The sequence below is a fragment of the Malus domestica genome, chromosome 03, assembly GCF_042453785.1.
Source record: "Malus domestica chromosome 03, GDT2T_hap1".
Classification (NCBI taxonomy): domain Eukaryota; kingdom Viridiplantae; phylum Streptophyta; class Magnoliopsida; order Rosales; family Rosaceae; genus Malus; species Malus domestica.
In genome coordinates, this window is record NC_091663.1 from 9,559,387 (window position 1) to 9,585,416 (window position 26,030).

The 26,030-nt window shown below is 34.8% G+C and overlaps 1 protein-coding gene, 1 long non-coding RNA gene and 1 pseudogene across 6 annotated transcripts; 2 read left to right on the forward strand and 1 right to left on the reverse strand.

Moving 5' to 3' along the window:
* The first annotated feature begins 993 nt into the window (after nucleotides 1–993).
* On the forward strand, nucleotides 994–5,280 carry LOC103427184 (tetraspanin-3-like). The gene is made up of 2 exons (XM_008365255.4): nucleotides 994–1,717; nucleotides 4,773–5,280. The coding sequence occupies exons 1-2, from the start codon at nucleotides 1,031–1,033 to the stop codon at nucleotides 5,115–5,117; spliced, it is 1,032 nt and encodes a 343-aa protein (XP_008363477.3). The 5' UTR covers nucleotides 994–1,030; the 3' UTR covers nucleotides 5,118–5,280.
* A 260-nt stretch (nucleotides 5,281–5,540) lies between these two features.
* Nucleotides 5,541–6,377, reverse strand: LOC108170181 (tRNA-splicing endonuclease subunit Sen2-1-like; annotated as a pseudogene).
* Nucleotides 6,378–19,034: 12,657 nt separating this feature from the next.
* On the forward strand, nucleotides 19,035–23,092 carry LOC103423524 (uncharacterized). Of its 5 annotated transcripts, none has more exons than XR_003772027.2 (8): nucleotides 19,035–19,454; nucleotides 19,562–19,694; nucleotides 20,163–20,286; nucleotides 20,414–20,542; nucleotides 20,993–21,170; nucleotides 21,941–22,004; nucleotides 22,193–22,241; nucleotides 22,804–23,092. It is a non-coding gene; the product is annotated as an uncharacterized lncRNA (long non-coding RNA). The 5 variants fall into 5 exon arrangements; XR_003772028.2 differs by having other exon boundaries at nucleotides 21,103–21,170; XR_011579244.1 differs by having other exon boundaries at nucleotides 21,110–21,170; nucleotides 22,804–22,968.
* Nucleotides 23,093–26,030: the final 2,938 nt, after the last annotated feature.

The window sequence follows — 26,030 nt, forward strand, 5'->3', positions numbered from 1 at the left end:
GGAGTACTCTGCAATCAAGCATTATTCACTACACCTTAATGTGTTTATGAGTCCAAGCCATGGATCGATATTGTCACACTTTAATCTTTTATTTTTTTTTAGTTTTAACGAAATATTTATAATACTATTCACTACACCTTTATTTGTCATTTTTCATTAAAGCTGAAGTTTTTTTTTGGGGACATTTTGTTAGTTTTTTTTTTTTTTTTTTTTTTTTTTTTTTTTTGGGTTCAAGAAAGGGTTTCAGCTAGTAGTTTTGCACGGTAATTTACTTTTTTTTTTTTTGGGGGTTGGAAGGATTCTTAGAGATATTTCATCCTCTATCTAGCCATCATTGGGTAATTCACAATATCAGGAATCAAATCCAATACGTGCCGTGTGGAATACAGACTTGGAATTCGTCTCAACCACTAGGGCATCCCATGGTGGTTTCACACTTTAACTACTTAGGTCTTATATACTTAGTTAAATGAGGCCAAATGAATTTTAGGTGAAAAGTTTCATCTCAAAAGATTTTGGTGCAATTAGTACTGGAGATTATATACTTTTATGACATGTTTACTTATAAATGAAAACGAATAATGATGAGAAGAGCCGAATATGGATAAAAAGAAAATCCATTAGTTATTTCATGCCTTCATTTTCAGATGCGACAATACTTAAAATTAATGAGAGTCACATGCTTTTTCATTTCATTAATTGCTAATAAACGTATAAACAATATTATATGCAAATCCATTTTCTTAAGTAAACTTGTTTTAAAAATAAATTTATGCTTTTTCATTTCATTAATTGCTAATAAACGTATGAATATAAACAATATTATTTGCAAATCCATTTTCTTAAGTAGACTTGTTTTAAAAATAAATTTAAATTACGTAATTTGATAACCAACAACAAAAAGATGCCTGAAAAATCAGCTCTCCGGCCAAACTACACCAACACTCTTACAATGCAAGATGACAACACAAAGGCAGTTAGGCAGTTGTAAGACCAATAAAACACAAGGGTATTCAAGTCATTTCAAAGGATGTCAGATGCAACTTATTACATGTCAAAACCTAAAAACCCTTATAAAACTAACACCACCGCTAGACCTCATCAAAACTTCAAACAAACTTCAGAAGTACAATCAAAGCAGAGCTGCAGCGGAGTAGAAGTAGAGAAAACAAAACCCAGAAGAAAAAAAAGATTAAAAAAAATCATGAGGACTAGTAACCACTTGATTGGACTACTAAATTTCATAACTTTCCTCCTCTCGATCCCCATCCTGGGCGGAGGAATCTGGCTGAGCAGCCGCGCCAACAACACCGACTGCCTCAAGTTCCTCCAATGGCCGCTCATCGTCATAGGGGTCGCAATCATGGTGGTTTCTCTTGCTGGGTTCGCGGGTGCGTGCTACAGGAACACCTTTCTCATGTGGGCGTACCTATTCGTCATGTTCTTCATCATCGCCGCCCTCATCGGCTTCATCATCTTCGCCTACGCGGTCACCGACAAGGGCTCCGGCAAGCCGGTGATGAATAGAGCTTACTTGGACTACTACCTGCAGGACTATTCCGGCTGGCTGGAGGAGCGCGTGGCGGACAATAGCTACTGGGGGAAGATAGCCTCTTGTGTGAGGGACTCAAAAACCTGTAAAAAGATGGGGAGGACTATGAATGGTGTGCCTGAGACTGCTGACATGTTCTACAACAGAAAACTCAATCCTATCCAGGTATGTGAATTTAGGAACTTTATTTTTATGGTTATGTTCATATTAGTTGGAGATTTTTCATGCAAATAATAATTTACACTAAATTTATTTAAATTACAGAGATAGTCAAATTTGGGATCCAAAAGGGGAGCAAATAACAAACTTGACTAAAGTCAAGGCCTGTAATACTTGAAGTTTTAGTACTGTTTGAGTGATTATTTGATTTAGTGACACTTAATCTCAAGTTTTGACGGAGAGTAGTTGAATTAAAAATTTAGGGTTCTATTGCATGGGGCAAGGTTATTTCACTTCTGTTTTTAAAGTTGAAGTTGAAGATGATTAATTTGTGGGTTAGTGGTAGATCTGGTTATTGATGAGATCCTTCAAATTTGGTAGGGAAGTTTATGGCACATGGGCAGATACAATCTGACAACCAGGGGTGGGGTTTGAGGTTGAGTCCTCCATCTTGTTATATTATATTCATACCCATTAAACATTAATATATTATGGGATTCTTGTATTGTACCAATGGAAATTTGCCTTTTGTTGGCCATCTTTTGTTTTGTTTTGGTTTTTTTATTTTCTTGATAATGATGGAAAACCACCAACAAATAGAACAATAGTGCTCCCACCCACTTCGCTTATTTTGGGAATTAACGCGTTTATTTTTTATTGGTGGCATATAATTTGATTTATAAATTTTGTTTAAAAATTTATGCTTCCTAGCATTATCCTATCTAATCATGTGATTATTGTAAAAAACAAAACTTTTGTAGAAAAATCGTGCTTTAATTGATCAGGGATTGAAATGGCTCATTTTGTGATAATTTTTTTTTTCTGTTTTAAATATTTCTTTAGACAAAAAAGAATAACATTGTGTTTCTAAGCCCAAATCCATCAATTAAAATTTGGATTATAAAAAATTATTGACATATTAAAGGGTTTTTTGACACCACAAAACCCCAATGGGGCGTTGACCGCAATCGAGAAATAGCTAATCTCAATAATTGTGTCTCTTGTTTATGCGGTGTAACTTGGAAATGATGTTTACAAGATACCAATACTTGTAGCCTTGCAGGGTTTACACTTAAATCTCCGGATATTAGGACTGGTTTGGAATTGTTGAGTTTTTTTCTTTTCAAAATTGCATTTGTTGTGCGGTAAGATTAAACAGTTGTAAAAAAACAAGTGTTTGCTAAATTATAGTGCTTAAAGGGCTTTTGGCAAAATAAAAGACCCAAGGGGGGTAGGATTATCAATATAGAACTTTCATTAATTTGTATTTTTCACTTGCTTCCTAAAAAAGCTTTTTTTTTTAGAAGCATGATTTTGAAAAAAAAATAAAAACATTTTTCTTCATAAACACACACAATTTTGGCCTCAACATAAAAATAAAAAAACTGCTTAGAAAAATTAAAACAACCCTAAACCAGACTCTAAGAACACTCATTACAAGAGTAGAAATTTTTTTATGAACCAATGGAGAACGAGATTCAAATTTGAGATGTCTATATAATTAGAAAGAGAAATACTACTAAAAAAAGAGTTAGACGGTAAAAACCAACTTAACTTAAATTTAAGCAACTCTTTGGGTTTGGGTTATCTTTGTTCACATTTTAAAAGTTATTTAGGTACTAATTACAACATGGTAGTCGTTGTATTGTACTTCATTACATGAAGTCAGTGTCCTCAAAATCTCTTAAGAAAGAATGTTCACATGTTCTCTTTTGGGAATGTTTGGAAATTGGTTGGCCTTTTTTGCTTTATCCTAACAGATTTTCTTTTAGGTGGAATTCCCTTTCTCATTTTTTTTCTGGTACACCTTTAGAACAAACTTGGAATTGACCTAAAGTTTTCTCCTCCTTTCTCACATCTTTTTTGGAGAGATTTTATTAGTGTGTGGAAACACGGCCCGATACACCAAGTTTACTAATATAATTGGTTAGAAATTAAAAAAAAAAAAATCCAACCAATTGTATTACTAAACTTGGTGTACCGAGCTGTGTTACCGGCAGATTGAAAAATTTCTCTCTTTTTTGGGCTCACTTCCTTTTTTATTTTAATTTTTGTTGTTGTCTATAGGTCCACATTATCGGCATAAAAAAAAAAGTCCACATTATTGGTGTAAAGAAGAAAAAGTGTCCAAGTTATTGGTAGAAAGAATTACAATGCTCCAGAAATTATTGCATGCCTTTAGCATGTTCCATACTTTCTTCACATGTTGGACCATCCTGATCCAATTTTAAAATCACTAGGGAATAAATAAGTAATTTTCTTCCATAAATAAAGAAATAAAACTTTTCACCCATATTACATACTATTTTCCCCAAATTCTGGATTATACTAATTAAGCCAAAATTTTAAAACCAGTGGAACTTTAGTTTAAGCAAGACACCTAATTGTATCGATATGCTGATATCTGATTTAATTTCACATAATATTTCATAACAAATAGAAAAGATATTGGAAACCTGGAAATCTGATTTTAGTTGGGTGAGAAAAAATTTCAAGTAAAAAAGGCGTCTCACATTCATGGTCTTGTGCTGCTCCCATAATATAGTAAATGTGAGACACTTATTTCATTCAGAGTTTTTTTCCGGGGCTTGATTGTTTCTAAGATCGCTTCTAGTTCTAAGATTTTTACTAGTTAACCACAATAAAGCCACGACAGACGGATTTTTATGCGGTTGCATGGAATTTCTTCTTCTAGTTTAGTTGTAGTCCATAGTCATTCATATCCCTTTGTTTTATTTCTTGTATAATTTATGCTTATCCTTTTGAGCGAGGTTCCGTTTTGGTCCCTGTAGTTAACTAATTGCTGCATCTTAAGGACAATAGCTTAATTTTTTCATATGACATTACTTAAGGGTGATCTGTTACACTTGCTCAAGTTAGAATCTATAGTTATTAGGAGAACAAAGGAAAATATAAAGGAAACGTAATTGAAAATCACAGAAAACAGAAACGTTTCTTTCCTAAAGAAGATATATTTGTAATATGTGTGTGTTCGCGCGAGCGAGTATTTGTATTACTATGGTGACTGAAATACCAATTTTTTTCCCCACTTGTTCTACAGTCTGGCTGCTGCAAGCCCCCTACAGAATGTGGCTATAGCTATGTGAACGAGACAACCTGGACTGCCGGTGGAGGATTGGTCGGGACCAATCCGGACTGCACAATGTGGAGCAATGACCAAGAGCAACTCTGCTATTCCTGCAACTCTTGCAAAGCTGGTGTCTTGGCCAGCATCAAGAAGAGCTGGAGGAAGGTCTCTGTGATCAACATTGTTGTGTTAATCATCCTAGTTATCTTCTATGTGATAGGTTGTGCAGCATTCCGAAACAACCGTCGGATGGACAACGATGAACCCTACGGCCAGGCGCGGATGACAAAATCACGACCAAGTGCTTTCCAACTTTAATTACAATGGTAGCGAATTTAATACGAGGAAAAACTATGTGAAAAGTGTATGTTAAAAAGGCATTTCGGGGTTGCAGTCAATGGGTTATTTGTCTTAGTCAAGTGAACATCATGAATTTGGTTTTAATTTTTATAATTTGGCTATGTGAATTATTGACACTCTATAGTCTGTGTATAGACCGTATTAACCATCTACTGGAGAATTTTTTTTCTTCGGTATGTGTTTACGCCAACTGCAAACACGATGCGGAAACTGGTAGTGTAGGTGCTTGACGTGGAAGTGTCGAGTTGTGTTGTGTTGTACTTACTCTGACAATGTGAAAAAGTATCCACACAGTACAGATACGTATGAAGAAAAGCAAAGTTTGCATTACTTTTTACGTAAATTGCACAGATGATGTTGAAACGCAGAAAATCAACTCAATCAAAATCCCCAGATGTGAAACACATTCATTTAACTTGCAACATGAACATGGAAATTCTAATATTAGAAATACGATTCTATTTGACCACTGACCTCGTTCCAGTTTCGACTAGTCTATTGCTTGTGATTCCACATGATCTGTTGTATCTTCCTCGCGGCTTTGTTCCGGACTCCATCTTGTAACTGTGCGCTCTTCAACTGTGTAATTGGCCAAACATGACGGAGAGGCAGCATCATCACCATTTTTACTAATTGTAAGAACTAGCAATGTCTTTACAACACCTAAACAAAGCCTTAAGGTGCAATGAACAACAGACCACATCTTCAATCTCCCATTTGCTTCAGCATCTCATTCTGATGACACAAGCACAGCTTATTCAGAATGGACCAAACTCGGAAGGTGACGGTAAGCAACAAAGTCCACGCCATACTGATGTCCGGGTCTCACAACCCAATTTTTTGTTCGAAGGTGAGAATACGCCTTGTAAAAGACAGGAAAAGCTGCCTTTTGGGATGTCATGTACTGCCAAAGCTCATGATCGTCCTTCGGGTGTTTATGCTCGCCGGCTATCTTGAGGCATTTTAAAGTATAGCAGAGGAAAAATGCCTCTTCCATGCCCAACTGAAACCAGTGCTTATCCTTATCGGCATTAACAATCGGATGACCAAAGTAGGCACGATTCCCTGAGCATCTGATTGTATTAGAGAAGACTGAAGCTGCAATACTATCATTGACATCGGATTTGCAAGCGCTTTAGCTTCTGCGCCTTTTCCTTTCCATCTAGGCCCTATTCGATGAATAAAACGATACTTCACCCCCTTGTTTGCCACCGGAATTCAGGATTTCAGCTTCTCTGTCAACAGTGAACGATGCATCCATGTCCCAACTCAACTGCATAAACTAAAGAATTCAATTTGAAATAAGAGGGAGTTATTAAAGACATGTTTTTGTCTCTCTTCTCATTTTATGTTGCTCATTACGTGCTCGTCCTATTGAGAGCAAGAACTGTGTCAAATCTAAGAGAAGAGAAGATCAAAGTTTGAACTCAACCATCATGAGTTCTTTCGCAGTTACGAACTAATATCAAAATTGTGTTATATATTTACGCTGCATTTTGTTTATCCAATAATTCTGCATGCTTCGTATTATATCGTTTGTTGTGATGTTCATATTAACTCTCAATCATTTTCGTCTTGTAAAAAATAGTCCTTATAACTAATCATTGAGTTCTGTCTTGTCATCAGGATTATCAATTGGTTTTTTGTTAATATGGATTATATTGTAGACCATAATTCCGCATGCTTCGTATTATATCGTGTGCATGAGTGTCCTTATATATATTGAAAAATATATGCAATATACAATACATATACTGTCTGTCACAGTCCGTCCTGGAGATGTGCATTATTTTATTCTCGAGGACGTGAAAGGACGGTTTTATCCTTAGACGTTGAGACTGTAGTGTATGTGTGTGTCATATTATGAGACTTAGAGGTTATTCTGTGGTTTTGGATTGGTGACCACACACACACGACACTCACTCCCTCTCTTCTTTCCCGCACTCTCTCATCTCTCTCGGACTCTCTCTCTCTCCCTTCTTCGTACGGACAAGCTACAAATCCCACACTCAAGCACGGATCGACGTTCTAAAGGTGAGATTCTTGTTCCTTACAAGCCCCTGAGTACATCTATACTATTCTTAGAACTTGAAACCGTGAAAAAACCTGAGAAACCCTAACCCCGATTTTGTGCACTGTTCATGCACACATAAAATCTTGTGTTTCAGGGAATTTGAAGCTTATAGGAAGCTTAAGGAGGTCCTCACGAGTCTTGGGGTACTTCGTTGGAAGGATTTGGACGTCGGAGGGCTGAGATCGACGTTTATCTAGGTAAGCCGAGCAATCGAGCTTTCTCGGGGAAAACCTAGTAGATTTTAAGCCTTGAAAATTGTATAACGTGATTCTACATGTTATTAGCTTCATTTTGGTACCAATTTCATGAAAAATGGTGAAGAAACGAAGGAGAATAGTGGTTTTAAAGTTTTACCCAGAAACCGGTGAAGTCGCCGGCGACTCACTGGAGAAGGAAGGAGAATATTCCGTTAGTTTTGACGGAATATGCTAACGCTGTCAGTTAGGGTTAACGGTTACCGTTGGGTTTTAACGGAATATTTCGAGGAATATTCCTAACGGCAGTTAGATAATCCGTCATGGTTCCCTGTGCGTGGCGGCGCGTCTTGCCGTGCACTCGCCGGCGCGTGGCGGCACGTGAGGGTTCCAAAAATTAATCTAAAAATTTAGGGATGATCCTGAGGTTGTGTAGGTCACTGTGGTATATTCATATACCCATTTTGAGCTATGTATGAGAAGTTATTAGCTAGTTTTGTCTATGTGCTTTAAAATAACGTTTTTATAGTTAATTCGCATATAGGTGAGACTTATCCCGAGGACGAGCGTATCCAAGGTCGACTCGGGGGCTACGACCCTTCGACATACCAGTGAGTGGGCTTTTGGTTTTCAGTATATATTTATATACTTGATATTTTCCCAGAAATATGTGTTTAAATGATAGTATGCCATAAATGCCATGCATATAAGTTTATAATTCATATATGAATTGGTATGCGATGCGTGTTGTGGATGCTCAGGTAAGCTCAGGTGAGTTATGTTTGGTTATGTGAATTGTCAATGATGCGATATGTGATTGAATAATGTTGAGCTCATAAAACTGCACTTATGGTGATTGTGATTTAGCCAGAGTTATGGCACATGCCTGTTTATTATGTCACCTCCCGCACCATATGCTCATATTGGATCAAATTTAGGTGCACAGTCTTGTCGTACATACCTTATTTATGGTTCCGACTCGTAGGTGACTAGCGAATTATCGCCCAGCTATTATGTAAGAGTAGTATTGAGCATGATTAAATTACACCCATTATTGTCGTACAGACCTTTTCATTTGGTTCTGACTATTGTGCAGTATATTGCCGTATAGGTCATTATAGTGACTCCGGCTAGATTGATTTTGAGCTATGAATTCAGCCGTACAGATTACCACAGGGGTTCTGGTTAACATGTTATATTTCTATGAAATTATTATTACCTGAATTGCTTACTCTGTTATATCTTGGCATGGCATACATATGAATATGATTATGTGAAACATGATTTGAATTGATATATATTTATGTATATGCATATATCTTGATTTTGGGAAAAATTATACATGTTTTACAGCGAGAGGTTAGATATGTTGATAAATGAAAAAGTTTTGTAAAACATTTGTTTTTACCCACTCACATTTTTTGTTTTGCGCCCCTCCAGGTTTAAGGTAAGTTTGCAGTTGCTGAGTGCGAGGACTTCGGCGGTTCTGATACATCTAAATAATTGTAGGACATCTTATGGTACTATATAACTAGTACTTGTCCTACTGAACTGCACCTAGACTTTCTATGCTCTGATTATGAGTGTTTACTTCTGTATATTACTCCTAACACTTCCTGTTTAGTAGTGCACTCTAGTAGTTCGGTTTTTAATTATTCTTATATTTCTTATCATTATTGCTTCCACATTGTGCACATGGCTACGTCACTCTCACGTAACGGCTAGCATGCCTTGATCTCGGTCAGGGTGTGTCATATACATATAATAGTAAAACTATATATAATAGATTGAGATTTATACATTATGGTGAATGTTTTTATGCAATCGGAGGTTGATAAAATATCAATTATGTGTTTTAAAAGTAGAGAATCAAGTGGATTCTGTAGTGTGACTTTTCATACTTTATTATAGTCGTAAAGAATGATGAATACATTACAATCAGAAAATTATCTAAAAGATATTATAGAATCCCATAAAAATTTAATCGGATTTACACAATCACATTCTTAACTAAATTAAGACTGTAACATTTTTTAATTTATACTGAAATTTAATATTTTGTCTATTAATTAAAATATTTAAACCAACATGGTTTCAATGTAAAATTTGATCCATACATACAAAGTTTCCCTAAAGAATATATTCAAGTCCACATCGGGGCATGGAGGCCTGGCAATTCCTGACACGACCTGATAACCCGACATGACACGACACGAAATTAACAGGTGTTCGGGTCGACACGATAACGAATCGGATTGTTATCGGGTAACCCGATAAGCACCTGTTAAGATAACGTGTTGGTTCGAGTATATACGTGGGTAACACGATACACGATAAACAGAATATTAATTTAATAATTTTATAACCCTAAAAAATACTATAATTATATATATATATATATATATATATTAAATTAACTATAATAATTATAATAATTATATATACTATAATAATTATACCCCCAAAATATTAACTATAATAATTATATATATAATTTTAAATTAAATTTTATACCCCTGAAAACTATAATAATTATACGTACATAATAAATAGATTTAAATCTACTTAATAAATATATATATACCATTGAACTTGATGAGATACGAATTATACGAAACTAATTTCAACGATCCAACCGTCAAACTTGTTTGTATATGCTTCGAGATTGCATCATTAAAAAATCGCAAAAAAAAAACATTCATAGATCAAGTAACCGAACAAAACTTTTCAACGGTTATAAAACGAAAAATCACGACTTAACTGTTATTTTAACTCTGATTTTTATGATTTTTTACAGCTACATTCTTTGACCCTATATGAATACAATGAATGAATTCCATCTTCAATTTAAAATATTTACACTAGTGGATATCTTATGTTATACTTAATAAATGTATAAATAAACTCTTAAGTGTTAGTGAATCTATTGTTTTGATGGGATACGCATTCTATGAAACTAATTTCAACGATCCAACCGTCAAACATGTTTGTAAATACTTCGAGATCGCATACGCCAAAAATTGCAAAAAACAAACATTTAGAGATTAAGTAACCAAACCAAACTTTTCAACGGTTATAAAACGAAAAATCACGATTTAACGGTTGTTTTAACTCCAATTTTGATGATTTTTTACAGCTACACTCCTTGACCCTAATTGAATACAATGAATGAATTCGATCTTCAATTTAAAATATTTACACTAGTGAATCTTATGTTATACTTAATGAAAGTATGAATAAACTTTTAAATGTTAGTGAATCTATTGTTTTTATGGGATACGCATTCTACAAAACTAATTTCAACGATCCAACCGTCAAACATGTTTGTATATACTTCGAGATCGCATACGCCAAAAATTGCAAAAAACAAACATTCAAAGATCAAGTAACAGGACAAAACCTTTCGACAGTTATAAAAAGAAAAATCACGATTTAACGGTTATTTTAACTCCGATTTTGATGATTCTTTACAGCTACACTCATTGACCCTATATGAATACAATGAATGAATTTGATCTTCAATTTAAAATATTTACACTAGTGGATATCTTATGTTATACTTAATGAAAATATGAATAAACTCTTTAAGTGTTAGTGAATCTATTGTTTTGATAGGATACGCATTCTACCAAACTAGTTTCAACGATCCAACCATCAAACATGTTTGTATATACTTCGAGATCGCATACGCTAAAAATTGCAAAAAACAAACATTCAGAGATTAAGTAATTGAACAAAACTTTTCGACGGTTATAAAACGAAAAATCACGATTTAACGGTTATTTTAACTCCGATTTTGATGATTTTTTACGGCTACACTCCTTGACCCTATATGAATACAATGAATGAATTCGATCTTCAATTTAAAAAATTACACTAGTGGATACCACAAAATCTTATGTTATACTTAATGAGTATGAATAAACTATAATAATTATATACATTAATTTAACAATTTTATACCCCTAAAAACTAAAATAATTATATATATATATATATATATTAAATTATGTGTTTTAATGTTTTGAAGTAATATTTATGTGGCAAAGTGTGGTATGTGCAAATTTAGGAAAAAATATATTTTTCTTAACGAGGTCATAACGGGTTATAACGGGTCGGGTCACTTTACCCGTTGGGTAAAGTGATCCGACCTGTTAAGATAACAAGTGTGACACGACACGAATCGTTAAGATAACAGGTGTTAAATGAAAACGACACGAACATAACAGACACGACCCGTTTGCCAGGCCTAGGTGTAAGTATGTAATTGGGAGGATCAAGATATGCTAGAGTATGATTGCGAAACGAGTTGTTTGACAGGTAAAGGCAGACCAAGCCATTGGTGCTATACACATTGTAGAGACGATGCTCATTGGACATTGTTGGAAGGTTTAGAAGGTGGAAATTTTGATGAGATCGACAAAAGAAGGGTTGCGAACTAGAGAGTGTAAGCAGTATATAAATATATGAACTACAACAATGTAGAAAAACCAACACAACACTAGGATTACCAATTGAATATCAGATTCACAATAACTGAAGTACAATAACATGCAATCTGATAGAACAACTTACCTGGAGGTATCGCCATTGAGGAATCTGAAGGAAAATAAAAAGGAAAGTATTTTAGGATTTGATTTAAGGGGTGTGATATCCACACACCCCATTTTACTTTCACACACCCTTCTAATTTTCGACCGTCGGATTGGATGAATTGAAGAAAATCAACGGATAGAAATTAACAAGGGGTGTGTGAGAAGTAATTTGGGGTGTGTGGATAGCACACCCCTGATTTAATTAGTGATTTTATATGATTTAATTAGGGTTTTGATATGATTTGATTTGGTCTAGGTTTCCTTGTCTTGTAGGCAAAGGATTGTTTTGATTTATTTCCTAGTATAGCTCCTTTGTAATCTTATAAATACCACCTTATGGAGAAGAATAAATTATTGAAGTAGTATTTTGAGAATTGTGAGATTGTACAGAATTTTAATTTATCCTAAACCCTTAATTTTCAACTTGGTATCAGAGCAGAGTTCGATTCTTGGTTGAGCTTTGCTGTGAGCGCTTCCCTGTGGGTGCACGAAGCTAATTTTCTTTGTGCACCCACACTCTATAAACGTGAGGGTGAAGATTGTCTACAATTGTTAGAAGAAGATAAATTTCCGCTGCAATGAAGAAGAGATAAAAGGAGGAGGAAAAAAAAAAGAATGAGAAAAAAGATATAAAAAAGAGATATTTGGTGGTTCGGGCTTTCGAAAAGAGGTGTTAGTTTCAGTTGGGCTTTCGAAAAGATTAGCGTTTGTTCCAATTGGACTTTCGAAAAGAGGCATTGGTTCCAACATATCAAGAGATTTATTTATCGGGCTTTCGGAAAAAGACGTTAGTTCTAATTGGGCTTTCGAAAAGATTAGCGTTAGTTCTAGTTGGGCTTTTGAAAAATGGCGTTAGTTCCGAAGGTTATGATTTGTTCGTGGGGCTTTCGAAAAGAGACGTTTGTTCTAGTTCGGCTTTCGAAAAGATTGGTGCTAGTTCCATCTGGGCATTCGAAAAGAGACGTTAGTTCTGATGGATTGTGATTTGCTGAGCTTTCAAAAAGATCGACGTTAATTTCATCGTATCAATGAAGATTTCCTTCTTGGCAAACTCATGATTTCACATCATGAGTTTGAGAGGTGGTGTTGGAAAATAAAAAGGAAAATATTTTAGGATTTGATTTAATTAGTGATTTTATATGATTTAATTAGGGTTTTGATATGATTTGATTTGGTCTAGGTTTCCTTGTCTTGTAGACAAAAGATTGTTTTGATTTATTTCCTAGTATTGCTCCTTTGTAATCTTAAATACCTCCTTATGGAGAAGAATAAATTATTGAAGTAGTATTGAGAATTTTGAGATTGTAGAGAATTTTGAGATTGTAGAGAATTTTAATTTATCCTAAACCCTTTATTAATTTTCAACTGAATCAACAGAAGAAATCTTTTACTTCCAACACTCAATAATACTCCTCTCTAAGCGAATAGGGTTTTATATGTCTATAGAGCGTGTGTGTGGAAGCAGGGACTTCATCCATTTATACAACCATACAGATGGCTAGAGATTCACTCAGTCCAACCTATTATCAGAAAGAGTGATATTCCCTTAAGTCCCATCACGACTCTACATATCAATATATACTCAATAAGGATTTAAATAGATAAGCTGCAATATATAAAACTCCACGACTCTTATCTTATCTTACTAAGGCTGTCAGACTTCTTGTATTTCACATAACCAGTACAACTAGTTAAGTGCCACCCAAGTAATCCATCTGTAATCTCATTGTCATTCGAACAAAGTTTTACAGAGAGGACCACGACTTGCATACGCATTTGTAGCGCATCAGGGGTCTTAACAAAGAATTGACAAGGTACAATTTCGTGTTCATAACTTGAAAAAGTCCTCAAACTACAAAATAATAAAGTTCAAGTTCTCTTATAATTTTCTTATTATTTTTTGAACTTAAAAAAAAAATTTGCCAACCTAAAATTACAAAATAATTGTTGTATATTGCTGGACTTTGAAATTTTCTGCCCCACGTTTAAGAAGTATTACTACTAGATTTAGATATTTCCTCACTTAAACAGAAACAACGTATCAACTCTAAGAAAAGAAGTTTAAAATAATAATGGCAGACTAACAAATAAGTGACTCAAAACTATAAACTGAAAGATACAGCAACCAAGATGCTCCTCCAACTAGTCAAAGTGAAACAATTCTTCATAGGTTGTTTTATTTCTTGTATATTCGCGAAGAATGTGACAATAAAATATATATAAAAGAAGTTTAGCTGAGATGTTTCATTTTATTTTTATTTCAGCTCATAAAGCTGTTTTATCGTGCCGTGTAGTAGTATCTTGTCCATTGTTATCTGGCGCCATGCCTTTTGTGGCCCGGCGAAACACAGTGGATACTGTCCTATCTACACCTAGTGCATAATTTTGATTTAGTTGGATTTGAGGGGTTAAATCATGGACTAAGTGATATGTACCATTCGCCCTCTACTACGTAGGTTAATTAAAGAATTTAAGAAATGAAGATTGTGCATAAATAAGGAAGAAGATCCAATAATCAACCGGATATCAGCAGTGCGCGACGAAGAAATCTTCGAAAAGACGTTAAATAACCATTATTATGAATTTGGAATCAGGTGTTGTACCTACATGTAAAGGTGCGTTTTGTTAAGGTCAGTTTGTTTCAAACTTTGATAATGCTCAATGTAGTTTCAATTAACATTTTGTGTTTATTGCAGCATGTGCTGATGTAATGAGATATTGATGCGTTTCTGAACTATTTGTTTCCATGGAGGTTGAGCTAACCTTTTATCGTTGAATAATAAGAAATTTTGAATATCCTTTAATAAGAAATTTCTTTTGACTCCAAATTTTCCTACAAATAGTAATAGTTGTATGAGTTAGTAAAGAAGGTGACACACCCTGACCCGGAATGTCCATTAGGACTCCGAATCAAGTTGTGCCGGCCGACACCTGGAAGGTGACGAAGCCAAAAAGTGTGATGGTGTGGAAAATTGTGAATACATTTAAACCTTAGAGTGCCTAAATACCAGAGTGCATTGGGGAGCGGGAATGAACCCACTTCACACGTGATGTTAGAGCATAAGCAAGTACAGAAAAATGATATAAGAATCGTACCCTCGAAATAGATTACGATACTACGAATTGCCGCGAGTCTTTGGTGATAATAAAACTCAACTAATAATACCTGGAGGGTGAAGACAAGACAAGGGTGAGTGACCATGTAAGTAAATTACTAATAGAAAACATATAACACATGTAATCCCTCGTTACAACACATGTATAATTTCCAAGGCAATCATAATGTACCAAAACACAACATCTCAACAATAATATCAAATAATCATGCGATTAATATATGATAATAGTATGTAAGTCGGAGTCGCCTCTAGTGACCTATACGACATATTCATATCCCATCACATATCTTATCAATCATGGCTAGCGTATAAGTCGGAGTCACCTCTAGTGACCTATACGACATATTCATATCTCATCAATCATGGCTAGCATATAAGTCGGAGTCACCTCTAATGACCTATACGACATATTGATATCTCATCACATATCTCATCAGTTATGTATGCATATAATAGTTGGAGTCACCTCTAGTGACCTATACGACATATTGATATCTCATCACATATCTCATCGGTTAAGTCACCTCTAGTGACCTATACGACATATTGATATCTCATCACATATCTCATCGGTTATGACTAGCATATAATAGTCGGAGTCACCTTTAGTGACCTATACGACATATTGATATCTCATCACATATCTCATCGGTTAAGTCATCTTTAGTAACCTATACGACATATTGATATCTCATCACATATCTCATCGGTTATGGCTAGCATATAATAGTCGGAGACACCTCTAGTGACCCATACGACATATTGATATCTCATCACATATCTCATCAGTTATGGCTAGCATGTAATAGTCGGAGTTACCTCTAGTGACCTATACGACATATTGATATCTCATCACATATCTCATCAATCATGGCTAACACCGTATACTTACTTGAATTTACGTAAACTTACCTGAACTTACCTGAATGTCCTACGTTCACCTTTGCACTTCAGAGCGCTCACAGTAACACAATTATATATATATATATATATATATAATGCATCATATACCAATTCATATACGAAATATAAACTTATATGCATGTCATTCAAGGCATAATCTCGTTTAAACATATTTCTGGAAAAATATCAAGTATATAAATATATACTGAAAACCAAAAGCTCACACACATTGCTCAATTCCTTAAATAAGGCTATGGTCTCGATTATTTAATCTCATTTCTTATATGGCTGCATCTAACGTCTCGTTAAACCGTCTACGTACCCTAAACAAGGATCAAGTCATTCGTAGTTCACATTAATCATTTATAGTAATACGCATATGGATAGATCACGATGAAATCTAACTCAACCATCTCATAGTATTTTACAACTTATAAATATATATCTATATATATATATATATATGTCACGGCATAAATTTCTTAGTTTTATTTAAAAACATTTATAGAATTATCAATCATGAAACATAAGATGAGCAAGGAAAGATCTACTCACCTGGAGTCCGCACTACAACTTCCTAGCACGAACATCGAGGCGTCATAAATGATCGGCGCCTGTGACCAATTATCAAACCATATCTCAGAATTTTCGTTGATATAATACATGACTTACATCGCATATAAGTCTATGTAATTCGGTCCAGAAGATCCACAGATCAGATCTATGATCCGTAATTTCCAAGGATACACATTATGCTTCTAGAACAACATACTAAAGTTTCAGAACGATCCAACGGTCGGATCTCCGCCAATTGCCAAAACCAAGTGGCGGTTAGCATTTTATTTTACGAACTTACAAATCCAATTCGAGGAGATCTATAAGTCGGATTCCCAATCCGTAAGTTCCTATATTCTCAAATATTATGAATAATAATCTATCAAAGTTTGATGATGATCCAACGGTCGGATCGTCGATTCATATAATGGCCTATTAACGTATCTTAGAGAATTTTGGCTCTAACGATCAATCTACATCATTCACTTCTCAAAACTGAATTCAAGACATCACATATAGTCTAAAAATAGCATTGGCGACCCTCAGGCCAAGCGCCACCGCACCCGCCGCCGCGGGTGGCGATCGGCCGCCCTGGCTCGCTGGAAAATTCAACTATTTTAAAAAATTCTCAAAAATTGCAGAATTGAAGATCTCAAAGAGATGAACAACTTTCATACCTTTGGCCAATTTGGCCTAGAAGGGCTCCAATTTCACCAAAACCATACGAAACCCTTGATTTTGGGTGTTTTCAATCCGCCTCCAAAACAACCATGCCGTCCCAACCATTGCTTGGGCTTTGTTCTAGGCCTCAAGAGGAAGCTATGGGTGGTGGTGGAAATTGAAAGAAATTGTTTCAAACATGGAAGAATTTCGAACACCCATCCACCGCACCACCGGTGCGTTTTTCTCAGTTTCTAACTCCAAACTTTCCAAATTTTGGGATGTAATAGGTAGAGGAAAGGCTAAGAAGTTGATTGGTAGAGGTGGAAGGTTGTAAAACGCTAGAAAATTGGACGGAAATCCGTCGAAATTGGGTGTGAGCACCGCCGGGTCGAAACGGGTCACAAGTTCTCCTAACCGATTGGTCAGTCTCACTCTCTCTCTTCTCCCAATTCGGCCCTTCTCTCCCGGAGCTCTTCCTTTTCTTTGGTTGGGCAGTTTTGCCCAATCTCTTCTTCTTCCTTTCTTTCTTCCACCAGCCACGCACACACACACGTAACCTCCTTTCTTCTCATCCCAGCCATCCATTTATTTCTTCATTAAATCTGGGCTGTCCACTTTCATAAAAGAAATTCCAGATTTTACTAAAATTATAATTCCTAAAATGCCTAAACTTCAAACGTTAATAACTTCTTCGATATAGCTCCAAATCATGAACTGTCTGCGCCCACGCGTCCATAGCGATGAGTACTACGAGGATATTCCAAGAAAACAAATCTTAGGTGGCACGACATAGCAATTAACCTCGAACAAAGCACGTGCCTCAAAGGGCATTTTCGTAAATTCATGCTTCTACAACTTATAAAATAATAAAATTTGGGACGGGTTGTCACAGAAGGCAATGTATTCAAATTTCTATAACCATATTGATGATAATAGGCATTGGATAATCTAGAAAATTATGGAGATGAGTCCACCTATATTTGTCTGGCAAAACTACACTCATAAAATCAAAGATTAAATTTGATATCAAATTATTATAGCCGGTTCATTTTGTGTCTTAGCTCCAGTCAATCATCTCTTTATGTAATATTGTTGTACTAAAAAAAAAACAAAAAGATTTAGTTTAATTTTGATTACAAATGGGACAAGAATGATCAATGTCAATAAAACTAGATAATTTTGCTTTAGTATTAAGGCTATTTTTTTTTACACAAAAAAGTAACAAATTTTTGAATTGTAAGTGGAAATTCAAGGTTTCAAACATGTCGAAGAAAATTATTAGTAAATGGAATTGTGTCTTGTTAATTTTAAAATAGCTGCTGACTTTAATGAAAAATTTCCTAAAGGATTAGGTTCCATAAAAGAGAATTTAGGTTCTTATCTATCTTTTTGTTACTTCATTGATTAAAACCTTATTTTTTTTGAATTTTTGATCAAGGTACTTGGGTATTAATAACATCATTAATTATTTCAATAATAAAATATTTTTTTTATTTCTAAATATATTCATTTAGTGTTAAAAATGTTACAATCAGTATATTTATATTTATGGCTAAATTTTTTATCATATATTTTTATTTTTGTTTGTACCCATTTTTAATTTGCAAACCTTTTTTAATTTGTAGCAATTTTCTTTTCAGTTTTAATTTGTACCCATATATTAATTTCTTATTGTGCCCATATCTTTTAAAGTTTTTTTTTGTATTTGTGCCCATGTGTTTACTGTCACGTGACATTGTATAATTAATCAATGATAGAAAAATTAAATATGGTATATCATATATACTAAAACTCAAACCCCCTGATCACTGTGGATGACCAGTGTGATGACAGTTTTACCCCTGGATTTCTTCTTGGTTTCCTCCTTTGTGACCTGCTTTGAACAGTGAGATTACGTTTTTGCCCATTGGATGCACGTGTCGACCATCGCTGTGCAACGCCTGCTCCTCCACTTTTCTTCTCCCTTTTTCCCTTCCGTTTCCATTTTCCCACGCGTCGATCATCGCTGGACCTGCTTTCGACTTTTCTTTGCTTTCGCTTCTCTCTCTCTCGCCATTCTCAACTCTAGCTTTCTGTCTCCAAAATGGCGATTTTTCTCGCCCTCCAACCTTCCATCTTTCTCTGAGGAATTATCCACAACGGTGCAATTAGATCCGATTCAATTTTTTACCCAGAAACGTTGGCGTTTCCTGGTGAGTTTGACAGCTTTCTCAGTGTGGGTGCTTTAAATTTTTTTTGGGGTTTTAGATTTGCAGATGGGTTTTATGTTTATGTTTGCTTTTTGTGATTCTGTTTGTAGGCTCGGATCCTCCTCTTCTTCTTCACCCAAACCAGCTGCCCCACCTTCGATTGATACGGACGGAAACACAACGAATTGAGCCGCAACACCAATACTGTAACAATTATAAGAAAAGAGCTCCAAACCCGCAAAGGTATTATGTTTTTTTCTTTTGGTTCTGGGTTTTGAGCTGTTTGGATACTGAGAATAAGTTTTTGATTTTTTTTTGTTTCTGGGTTGCCTACAATTAATAGAATTAGGGAATGGTTTAGCGTGAATTTAAATTCTGGGATATCCCTTGAGGAAAATCTTGGATTTTTTTTAATTTTTTTTATTTCAATGAATATTTGTATTGATTCACTGACCCTTTTTTTATTTAGTAGGGGAAAAGGGAATGAGGCAATTGAATGAGCGGTTTATAGTAGCTAAGTACATAAAAGTATATATTTTCTCTGTGTGTGTTTGTATCATTTGTTTTGATTATGATTCCTTCCCTATTTCTGCAATTTTGTGCATTGGGCTTTCTGAGATTTATGATTTGATTTTTTTGGTTAGTTTTTTTTTTTTTTTAATGGAATTTGTTGTTTGGTCATTGCACTAATTACAATTGATATACGTGTAGAAGTAGGATTACAAATAAATAGCAGCATGTGAACTAAATACAAAACAGAATCAAGATTGAACTTGATCTGCAGCAGCGGCATCCTCTGAGGAAACCGTGTTGGAACAGAACTGCATTTGTGCAGGTAGGATTATAGTCGGTTTATCATTATTTGTACCCTGTAAGACCAAACTTACAATAAATTCTCTTATAAGCATGGGGAAAGTACCGAAATCCAAGTTTAATTCTCTTACATCTGCTTGTGTTTCCAGATCTTGCAAACGTATTTGAAGTGTTGTTGCCACAACTTCTGCTGTATCCCAATCCTTCTGACGCTTTAAACGGAGAGGCTGCAGCTTTAATGATGCGTTACCAAGCTGCTTATGAACAAAGAGTTAAAGGTATTGATTGCTTTTTAGGTTCATGTCTCCCTGTCATTATGCATCTGTTTTCCATAGTTTTTTACTTAAGTTTCGACTTTAGTGTATTCGTGTCGTGATTAGTGCTAATTAGAACATGGATTCTTCAACAGCAATCTTTTGAGTAGTGTTAAGTCTTTTGTTACATTATAGTGCTACTCTTACACCTGCAGATGTCAACTTAAGTGTGTTTGAGTTGAGAACCTTGCATTCTGTTACATTTTGAGAAGTAAACTTAAGTTGACAAAAACAGAATGGTTATCAAATGGGACCTTAATTTCTGCATAAAAATGAGTAATAATCTGCATTATCGAATACTAAGTTATGTATTTTCTTTAGTTGTTTCCTCGAGAGCATTCCAATGCATCACTAAACATGATTATACAAGCAAACATTGTATTGTATTTAACTAATGTTACTAAACTCAAGCAGCAATTGTCATTGGACGTGCGTTCGAGCCTTAGGTTTTCCCAAAATTAGATCGTTTCTAATTACGTTCTGCAATCATGTTGTGTTTGTCTGTTTTTAATTGTTGGTGCAAGCTTGAAGGAGATTGTGAAAAATTGGACTGACTCCTCCAACAAATCTGTCAACCACCTCCTTGCCCAAGGTGCTCCCCCATCTCTCTGTCCTCACTTTGTCTCTAAAATCTTTATCCTTTTCAAATATATTTGTCTAATATTTGAATTTAAAGTTTTGGGTTTTTTTCTATTTTAGGCCAAATAAAAAAAAATTAGTTTTGGACTGAGGCATGGTTGTATTAATGGATCCCTAATTCTATAATAAATTCCAGGTTCTCAATCCTGATTTGATTTTGGTGGTTGTAAATTTTTCTACTTATTAATGCTTCAAAAAATAAATATGTGGTTTGATATGTTGAATTATCCATCATGTGGGTTTGGGATTTTGGAAGTAATATTAACTGGAATTAAACAGGTTACTTAAATGGTGGAGGATAGATTAAGCCACTGTGAGAAAGTGAGGTTCCATGTGTTATAGGTGCTAATTTAGTTTTCTGCATTTGCATCTTTCTGATTTTTCCTTATGCTGAGTCCTACAACACTAACTCTGTTATCGAAGTAACGTTTACAATTACCTTGGGCAGTTCTATACTAAACTGAAGGAACATTGGGATATTCATGCTTTGAAGAATTAATTAGTACTATGCGTGATTCACAAACACTCAACCGAGCAAAAAACTTTGCTTTTCAGCAAAATTGGGAAAGCCTAGAAAAATGACTATTGGGAAACTGTGTGATCATTTTAAGTTAATCATTATTTTTTTATCTTAGAATTCTTTTACTCTGTTATATATATATATATATATATATATATATATGAATATATGAATTTCAATACTGAATGTGTGAACTTCACCAGAAAACTCAAGTACATATCTCGAAAGCTTTTTGTCCAGCCCTGAACATTTGCTTTCCACAAGAAGGTACGTCTCTCTCTCTCTCTCTCTCTCTCTCTCACACACACACACACACACAGCATACATGTTTTCTAAGCTGAAATACACTTCTCAGACAGATGTGATTATTGGGTTGGATTTTTCTTATTAACCTTTGTATGATAGTGGCTTTAATTTTTGAGGCAAAATTTTTTATGCAACCTCATTACTTGCAGAATTTGGTTTCGTCAACCTTTAATGCCTTATCATCGGAATAAGTTAAAGGTAAGGGTCACCAAATCATACTATTTTTGTTGCTATTTATTTCCTTGCTGAACATGATGAAGCAAATCTCTTCATTTGCATTCTTGCATTTAAATTTGCATGTCAGTTTATGGTAAATAATATTCAATTTTCATTGTCTTAGATTCTACTGAGATGCAGTTTTATCATCTATTTATAAAACCCATTTAGTCTCACAATTTTTTTGTGTGGTAAAACATAAACTGAAACATTATGTATATCCAAGATTGAAGAAGAAATTTAAGTTAAATTAGATGGACATCCAATACTAGGGGTGATGTTGTCAAGGTTGTAACCATATCAGTAGTCGATTTTATAAATAAAGTGAAATACAAGACTAACCCAACATGTATCATAAAATAATGTAGAACTACTTTTTTCTCTCTCTCGGTACTCAAGATATCATTCCTCACTTGGCCAAAAATGATAGATTATCCCTCATGATGTGCTTTCCATGTTTGAATATTTTGTTCATTCAGTGTCAAATGTTTTCTTTTTGTGTATCAGAATATCTCAGTAACTCATTGTTTTTTCTTTCCTGTAGGTGGTACAATAGTTCTATCCGATGATGGTCGCTATTTTTCAAAGTCAAAGGATGCTGTGGAATTTCAAGATTGAAAACCGCTGGCTTTCAATCTTTTAAAACAAATTACCTTTGTAAGGTATCAAAACTATAATTTTTCTATAGCAAATAATTTTTTTTCCTTCACTATGGTAATTTTGTTTAGATTAATTAATGTTACACTGATACTAACTCAAATTTATACACTGCTATAAGATCAATTTGTAATCCCACAGCAACGCGCGGGCATTACTAGCTAGTTTATGTTCTATGGCTAAACTTTGTATCATATATTTATTGTCACATCCTGGCCCGGACCCCCACCATATCACGGGCTCGACTTCGCCGTAGCACCATATTGTCTGCTTTGGGCCCCGACCATGCCCTCACAGTTTTGTTTCTGGGAACTCACAAGAGAACTTTCCAGTGGGTCACCCATCATAGGATTGCTCTCCCGCAAACTCGCTTAATTTCGGAGTTCCGATGGAATCCGAAGTCAGTGAGCTCTCAAAAGGCCTCGTGTTAGGTAGACATGAGAATGTACATATAAGGCTTATATGATCCACTCCCTTGGACCATGTGGGATGTAACATTTATATTTTTAGTTTGTACCCACTTTTAATTTGCAAACTTTTTTTTTTAATTTGTAGTATTTTATTTTTATTTTTAATTTGTACCCATGTATTAATTTCTTTTTGTGCCCATATTTTTTAAAATTTCATTTGTACTCATAATTTTTTAATCTTTTATTTGTACCCTAATTTATTTAAAATGTACCCATTTTATGGATACATTCTTTTGCCATTTATTATTTCTTATTGTTACATAGTTTTTATCTATTTATTCAATCAAAATGTTTGAATTTTTTTATTGTAGCCGTTTCTAATAGTATTATAATGAGAGATTTTAAATTTATAAGATTATAAATCTCATCAAACAATTAATGTCAAAAGTATAAAAATAAAAATATTAACAGTAATATAATGAGGTGTTGAAAGTCAAGAGACTTTGATCAAATTTTGAATACTAGTAAGATTTTAGTCAAAGAGTGTTAGGGACTAGAGACCGCATCCAACATGATTAGATTGAATAATATAGGTAAATTTATAGAAATCATGATTAGACATAGCTAAATTAATAGCTTAGATTGAATTAACAACATGATTATAGTTTCAAGTATAATATGTAGCAATTGAAACATATATCAAAGATTATGTTAGATTAATTGCTATTTACAAATTTACAATCACAAGGACAAGTACAAAAGTCAATTGTAACATACATCAAAGAATAAATGTTACGATCCATATATGCCCTCACCTGAATATATCACTTGTCGAGGGCTTTCTCATCCCTTAGTCACTTTCTACCCCTCTTAAATTCCCTTGTAATCTTGGTTGGGCAATCCGACCTACAAAAATTTTGTTTAGCAAAACTCTTTTCACTGGTATCAAACTGTGATATTGTTATTAATACTTTTAATGGTTTTACCTATAAGACATGAATACAATCAGAACAACAACTATTGCTTGACAGCCACGTAGCATTTTATTTTCTTTCATTTCTAAATGTTCTGAACTCCAAATAACATTGCTTTTGAGGGACATTTAATTTTCTCCAATATCTTATTTGGTTTTCTTGTAGTTAGTTTGTTATAAAATTCACGTCGTTGAAACCCTTGGATTATTTGTCCAAATCTTTTGTTATTATAACAAAAAAAAAACCAGTTATAAATGAATTTAGTGACATATGAACAAGCAACGTTCATTCAAATAATGTGTTAACAATCATGCCCTTCTCACACTTATACATATGTTCTTCTTGTTTGTGAAAAAAAAAAAGAAAAATTGTGTGAGGGAATTTTTGTTGTTGTTGTTGTATCTGATCGACGAAAATGAAGAACTCGTTTCTTGTAACGAGCATGAAGTATCATTGCTGAAACAATTCTCACCTATATCATATAGCAAGGGCACAATGCAACTAATTATGCAGCTTAAACATGTTTAGACTTTAAATTAAAGAAATTGGTAAACTTTTCACTCCACCAACTAAAATTTAACTGGTATTGCTGGACTTGCGCAAATTTAGAACTAAAAAAAATGCTCTACTACAAGAATTATATGCTTCCATACTTAAATCGAATTTAAGAACTTTAAGGATGAGAGAAACCGAGAAATTTAAATTTATAATGAGGACAACCTAACAAATAACGGACTCCAAACCACAAAATTGAAAAATACTTGCGACGCAAATTGCTCCTCTTAACTCTCATCTTATTAAGGGGTACAATGCTATCCTCATAACTAGTAAATAACTTGAACCCAAACGAGCCCATTCATGGAAAACAATTTCACTTCTCCTGAAACTTTGACTCTTCATATTGTATAGAATCACCCACATATAGGCAGGTTTCTGTCTGCTCAACCGCGAAGATTGGAGGAGGAGCTCATCTGTGTGAATGATACAAAAAGGAACAGCGTACCCTGACTCCGCCCAACGAGGAAAAACGATGGTCTCATTAACCGAGTCCTGCGTTTGGCAGTCCTTTAAAATCCATAACCCCATCGTTTCATGATTCATCATCCTCCTGCCACCTACGAGACCCAAATATCCACCCACCCCAACTATATTTCCCACTGGATAACTAACACTACGCGTAAAACAAGTATAATCTTCAGGAAGTGGGATCCATATTATCATCTCAATTGTCGAAAACCACAATGGGACTGTGTCCCGTACGTCCAATGTATGGCCCCATTTACGCACATACTTTGCTTGTGAAACAGGAATTTAAGAGGTTCAAAAGAGAGATCATTAAGGTCTACCTCTATGTGCCTCCATAAACTTGTCCCCATTTTAAATATCTTGAACATAAAATGCACATCTCACACAGCAGGGATAAGCTCTTTTACTCGGAGAACTTTATACTCATTTGTAAGAGGACTGAACCCAAAATGGAGTGTAACATGTGCTTTGCAGGACACGCGTGAAGTGTGGGGAAGAGATATAGACTCTCGTGTGCAGGGGTTAAATATGCATACGGGGTGGTTTCCATCTGTTTGATTGGGAGGTGAGGTGACCGAACCGTTGAAACACTGTGCAGTGTACAGACGTTTATTCTAGGTGCGTGTGTTAGGCTTCCTTGTTGGTTAATTTGTAAGGAGAAGTGTGCTTCCTTGTGGGTTTGTCCCAGGCCGTGAGAAGGATGT

What these genes read in the sequence shown, in the direction of transcription:
- LOC103427184 (XM_008365255.4), top strand. Translation starts at nt 1,031, where the DNA reads ATGTCAGATGCAACTTATTACATGTCAAAACCTAAAAACCCTTATAAA. An exon ending in GAAAACTCAATCCTATCCAG is followed by an intron (nt 1,718 to 4,772) that starts GTATGTGAATTT and finishes CTTGTTCTACAG; the next exon opens with TCTGGCTGCTGCAAGCCCCC.